At 31.2% G+C, this 6554-nt stretch overlaps 1 protein-coding gene across 1 annotated transcript in view; it reads left to right on the top strand.

Annotated features, from left to right (window-relative positions):
* Nucleotides 1-230: 230 nt before the first annotated feature.
* Nucleotides 231-6554, top strand: part of LOC119835677 — a 34891-nt gene continuing 28567 nt past the window's right edge. Inside the window, exons 1-3 of the mRNA XM_038360645.1 lie at nucleotides 231-330; nucleotides 1214-1413; nucleotides 6117-6221. Coding sequence (XP_038216573.1) covers nucleotides 231-330; nucleotides 1214-1413; nucleotides 6117-6221 — 405 coding nt within the window. The remainder of the gene's footprint in view (nucleotides 331-1213; nucleotides 1414-6116; nucleotides 6222-6554) is intronic.

Here is a 6554-nt window from a genome sequence, read left to right as displayed (position 1 = left end):
TTAAAAAATTATGCAATAAATACTTTTTGTTATCACACCAAAAAAGAGGAAAAAAAATGAAAGTTTGTTTTGTCACTATTATTAATTTGTTTACAATACTCGGAATGTTATAACATTTATATCATTAACAAAAAATTGAATTGAATTGAATTGAACATTCACATCGATTTCTAGTTATTGAAGAGAATACAGTGCATTTTGTATTATTATAAAATTATTTGACTGGGAAAATGTTGTCTGCAGCAAAAGTCCGCATCCATGGGATGCAGGATGAGAATTGGGTGATAAAGGACAAGATCAATCAATACAGAGGTCTCATCAAATTATACGGTGAGTCTTGCTCCCCATAACATTCATAGCGCATCTGCACACTCCATACAACCGACTAATTTAATTACGACTAGCAGAGACTGCCTGCTTGCACAATGTATTTACTTGGTAGTTGGTATGCATTTGTGCGATTGTCAACTTGGATATGGAACACAAGAGAGCGTTAATTCGGGATTGTGCCTTTTTTGGAATATCTACACCCACCTACCTACCCAAGTTTTGACTTCAATTGGGTGGACAAAGAAAATACACAGTTGTCATATAAATATGTTATATTTTTAATATAGGAATTTATAAATTTCGGAGTGATTTAAATGACCGTCATAATGGATCTTCCATGGGGATGTGATGTTTTTCCCACCGTTACCACCGTTGTTGTGGAGTTGAGAACGGCCTGTTGATAAGTTCTTGCCCGAGCTGCAACATCTGCTTATCAATAATTACACAATCATCAACAATGTTTATCAATTGTTGCTCAACAAAAAAATTGCCTGAATAAGAGGATTTATTTATTTAGATGGCAGGGACGTCCGCGATATTTTAAAATTAGTTTTTTTCTTTATTTTTTGTGTATATAAAAATTGATTGATAATGTAACAGTCAATAAATGCCATGGAGCATATTAGAGCTAGCTTATGTTAAAAGTTTCATTTTACCTCTCACGTTAAATATTTTTCAATATTCTCCTTCTTTACATTCTATGTATTATGAAGCTATGATTTGCTGAAAGTGCATTTTTTCCTGAAATTTTTAGACTGTGGAGATGATAGACAAGGAGTTTTATTTTACATTAACACAATGTTGTTACTTTCCTTTGATATTAAGAAATAAATCAGCAACAGTGCTATGTGCACACTATGTGTACACTCTTATTATAATTCAGAACGTGACCGCAAGATACATGAGGGCGATTTGGCGAAACAGAAAAAGCGATATTGCCGCGATATTCGACAACTACGCAAGGACATTAATACAAAACGAGAGGAATTGGGTGTAGCCGTGTACGGCGATAAGCAGTTTTTGAGAAATGCATTCCAAGAACACAGGCGCTTGCAGCTCACCTACATGAACAGTCAAGCTGATGTTAGTAGATTTTTGTTGCTTAAAATAGTAACTAATGTGAGATATTTAGAATGAATTTTGTGGTTTAATTTTTTTTAAGTTGAACAGATGTCACTATACTCGCTACTCGTAGTTTGTTACGACTTGTTGGGACGTCCAATTCTAATAAATGTCCCTTCACTTTGTAATGCGGCGCTTTCGTATTGCTTTTGCCTGCGACCCTCTCGCGACTGCTCTCACTTGGTTAATAGTCTTTGTGACTGACTGCTATTTGATATCAACTGGCTGTATATCGGTATAGAAGCTGAGTAGAGTCATGTACACATCCGTTCTAATCAAATGAATGTTTAGCTCAGCCAATCATTTATTACTTTGAATAATATAGGGTGCATTTATGTTTGATATAATATCCATCGACCTGTTAAAAATAAGACATTACAATCTTTCAAAAAAGACATTAAATTCTGTATGTGAAAAATATTACCTGAACTACTAGACAGATACAGCTTAATATTCTTTTTGTTCTGTTTATTAATATCGTGAGAAAGATCTTAGGTAAAAAAAAAGCAAATAAAAAATTGTGCGAATACTTAACGATTACTTAAACTTCTCGCATTTGACAGCTTGGAGCGGCGCGCTATCACTAAGACAGCATAACGTCTGTCGAGTCCGGTACTTATTTTATTTTAGACGCCAAGCAAATTAGTATTTAAATTGTTATTTTTTTAAATGATTATCAATTAGTTATGAAGTATATGTTTTTAATTAAAATTAAAAGAAAATATTCGTTAGGAACCACATGGAAGACCTATTTGCATGGATAAAATAACATTAGCTTAATAGGTAGTATGAGTAGTATGATCAATATATAACTATATGTTACGAGTTAAAACGCATTTTTTTTGGAAATTTCCCAAGAAACATCTAGCGCGGTTTCACGATTACTATATAATCTATGTATAATTTTTACACGGATACTATATATCTATATATAATGGAAAGAATTATAGGTAAAAAATGGATATTAAGTTGATATCCAACTATATATATAAATATAGAAAATCAATATTGTGTAAATACCTATAAACTGAAATGATCATTCAAATCAAACACAAGTACGTTACCTACATGAAACGAAGATGGACTACGGCTTTTGCACTTTGGATTATACATAAGCTCTCAGAGCTTACAAGAGCTGCTACAGATTTAGACGAGGCAGGCGGCTCTTCCCCATTGACGTTACTGCATCACTCCTAATTGGTAAACCTATCCTTGTAGCACTAAGCTAGATTAAAATGTACCTCTAGTTAATTGTGTTTTTACGTCTCCTTTCTACGCCTGAAAATTGTTTACTCGTAAAGACGGTTTGCGGACGATAATTTTAAATAACTATAACGTCTCTAGAAAATATTGATGAAAAGTTGCGTTCTTTTATGAGTAATATTCAATTACTAAAGAGACAATAACGCATCGCAGTCCGTATCGCGTAGGCCGCTCGTGCCTTTCTTCGCTTGTTCCATGCTGTCGTTTGCATGCTCGGCTCATGTGAAACGGTTTTTGTATGTGCATCCAGCGTTCATCGATTTATAAGACATTGTAATGTCAAACAAGTTTTTTTTTTTAAGGGAACGAAAGGCTTAAAATTGCATTATTTGTTAATAAATTTTGTTTTATTAGTTGCTAGACGACCCGACCTATCATCCTGTTTTCTTGCGATCTACCAAATGTGACGTGCATGAGGACTAATTAACCGTTAAATTTTCTATTTTTCTTAGTTTTGGCGAACATTTATGGAAGTTTTCCTTAACAATAAGAACTCCTTACTATAAGACACACTGAAATAATTTACGATACGACGATACGACGATACGATACGGGGTTACAATGAAGTAACGGAATTAGGGATTCGCCATAAATTATTATATGTGTATTCAAACATTAGAAACTATTGTTGATTGATTCTAGACCTATTTAGAAATTAAAACTGTATGTAGCTAAACCACTCATTTCAACTCGGTAATGGTTTTGGAGGATTTGCAAAATTTTGGTTATTTTTTCATCATATGAAATTTTGTCTATGATATAAATCAATTGGTGTAATAGGTATATAATAGGGCATAAATTGATTATACATTATGATAAACAAAATATGATAACAGAATACAACATTATGATAACAGAATTGTAATAAGTTTACAGTTTACCTTTGTTTAATCATATCAATTTATTATTGACATGCACCACACGTTATTTCTCGCACAAGAGAGACAACATTTTGTTATCGATTTATATATCTCGATTTTCTTAACATGCTTTCAATCGGCACATTTTTCGCCGTAGACGTATTTATTATATACGTTAATATTGCAAAATTGAAATCTTAAAATTTCCGTCGTTGAATAGTAACTGATACAATTAAAGTATCAAATATCTAATTTAAACAATAAATAACTTTAAAATTTAAGTTAAGTTATAAAATATTTAAAAGTATTTTTGAGATGATTGTAATCATTTATTGCCATTTTATATTTCTATTTAGCATTTCAAACAACTTGTAATCTTTTATCGTCATTAAAATTAACGATGAGAAATACCTCACAAATCGTTCTACGTATTCGATAAGATTTTGTCGGTTTTGTGGACGAGAAATCATGTCCATTATATTTAAATGCCAAATATATATATATCTCTTTTACATTATTACATGCGACGTCGAGCAGTATTTTGCGACATAAACGATCAAAACGCAACAAAACCGGTTGACAAGATTTCGTCGTGGCGGGCATGCTAGGTTGGTAACAATTTGTTTGAGAACCTGCACTAAGCTTCTATCTGTTCTTGCAACGTTGCAACTTCAATCGCATTATATGTTTCATAATACGATGACAATGAAAAGTTGTTTTACAACTAACATTAAGTACCTTATAGTCGGTTCTTATTTACACAGTACTGTTTGAACTCCAAAGAAGTATGCAATATTCTTAAGATTTGTTTCTGTATTGTGATAAAATCAGTAGAGAAAATATTCTTTTCATTTACACAGAGGTCAATCTTAGTTTGTAAAAGCATTTTAACATTAATCTTTATGTCAATGCACATTTTTGTATCAACAAACTATGTATTTACATACGCTTTGTACGAGATAACAAGCAACACAAGCACGTTTATTGATTAAAATATGTTTTGTATGTTAAAACTATAAATACAGATAAAAATATAATATTAAGAAATTCAATGACGTTGTACGTAATATATTGTAGGTAGCGCCGTACATTTTCATAATTGCTATCAAAAGGAATAAATTAAAGCGAAGGCGAAATAGCGGACACCCACTTTTAGTTTCCCTGAGCATTGTACCTTCCTGTCGTTTTCAGATGCGACTAAGGGCAGGTGTTTTGGTGCTCCAGTAGACAACTTCTACTGGGAGTAATTCAAACAATGCTTCTAGCTCTGTTAGGGCTCTTTACGTATGAAGACTTATGGAAAAATTTTAGATAGTATAATTATATTTTTGATATTGTTAAATTTCATGAAAACAATATCAGTTTAGGTATCAATTACATTTTAAACATTACCTAAAATGTTTTTATAATTGAGACAACTCATTTTTTCTCCAAACTGCAATTTATGCTTGTTTCAATTACGATTATATAAATTAAAGGATACTAATCGCATAAATTTGACAACTATTTAATCAAGTTATATATATTTTAAAGGCCTCTCTCTCTAAAGCTTTCTATTTAATTTTTCGTCCAGTTCAATGGAGACAAAGCTTAACAATTTCTAGTATTGATTTTGTGTCAAATGGAATTGATGTGAAATGTTTGCATATCAAACAATACCTGAGATCGAATTATTATCCCTATCCAATATTATATGTCTCGGCCAAGCTTCCAGATTACACAAGACTAGAGTCTATTTACTCGGATACAGTAGGTAATATTACCATAAAAATTGTAATATTTATAGAGCCTATTTTATGGTAAGATAATATGTTGTTATCTAAACACGTATCAAAACATTTTCAATTCACAGTTTATATTTTATTCTAATGACATCTAAAACTAAATGTTTTCCCGTTATTTTCTGTTACGAGTTAAATCGGAATCTGATTTATACATATTCTGTTATTTTATTTAGAAGGCTGAAATAGAAACTCCGATACAGGATTTGTAATTGAAGGGAAACAAATTTATTCGATATTTTATTTATGAATAGTTGCGTTCATTTCATTTAGCTTTGAATGTATTCGCATTTGGAGAATCTGTTTGCTTCTAGGCTAATTGATTTTTATCTGAAGAGTAGTTGATATTGGAGAGCCGTTCAGGTTGAAATGTAATTAGATTCTGTAAATTGCATCTCTATTATAAAATAAAAATGTTTGTACAATTTATCTCGGACAGGAAGAAGTTGTTAATAATCAAGTAACAGTTTTACATTTAAATTCTCCTTTTCATAGGTCATATTTGTTCAAAACTAGAGTATACGAGATGACGTATAGAAAGTTATAATTTAGTATGCTCCTGCATTATCATGCAGTAATTAAAGGCCGCTGAGTGAAACATGATTAATAATTGGAAATAGTTTCGAGGGTAGTGGATTTTACTACCACATTAAGTTTGTTTATACATTTTGATGGAAAATGTTTTATACAATTACAGTTACGTAATGTATAATACATTAACTGATAAATATAATTATATTTCAGAATAATTTGATTTCAGAAAGTATTAGAGAGCATTCATCAAGAAAATTTCAATAAGAGAAAGCAGCTTGATCGGATTCGCTACACGAAAAAGAAAAAAATGGAAATGTTTCGGCTTACGCAGGTTTGTCGATGACATTTTATAATTTAATCTGCTCTGTTAATACAATATCTACCATATTTTGGACGTTATTGATTCAACATTTTCAGTTAGTTTTCGTCATCTTTTTATTCGCGAACGTTTCCTTTGAGTAACATTTTCTATCTACATTATTAGAAGTACTTTACCTTCTGATGGTATTACAAAATACCAGCCTGTATTGTCAGTACTATCAGAGTTATATAAAAGTTGTACCTAATTAGTTTCATGATTATATGCAATAGTATATACCTAGTCTTGCCATAAATATTGTAATAAAGAAAAAAGAAAATTGTTAACTGCAAATAACATTTATTA

This window comes from Zerene cesonia, chromosome Z (genome assembly GCF_012273895.1).
Source record: "Zerene cesonia ecotype Mississippi chromosome Z, Zerene_cesonia_1.1, whole genome shotgun sequence".
Classification (NCBI taxonomy): domain Eukaryota; kingdom Metazoa; phylum Arthropoda; class Insecta; order Lepidoptera; family Pieridae; genus Zerene; species Zerene cesonia.
This window is presented reverse-complemented; position numbering and strand designations above follow the sequence as displayed.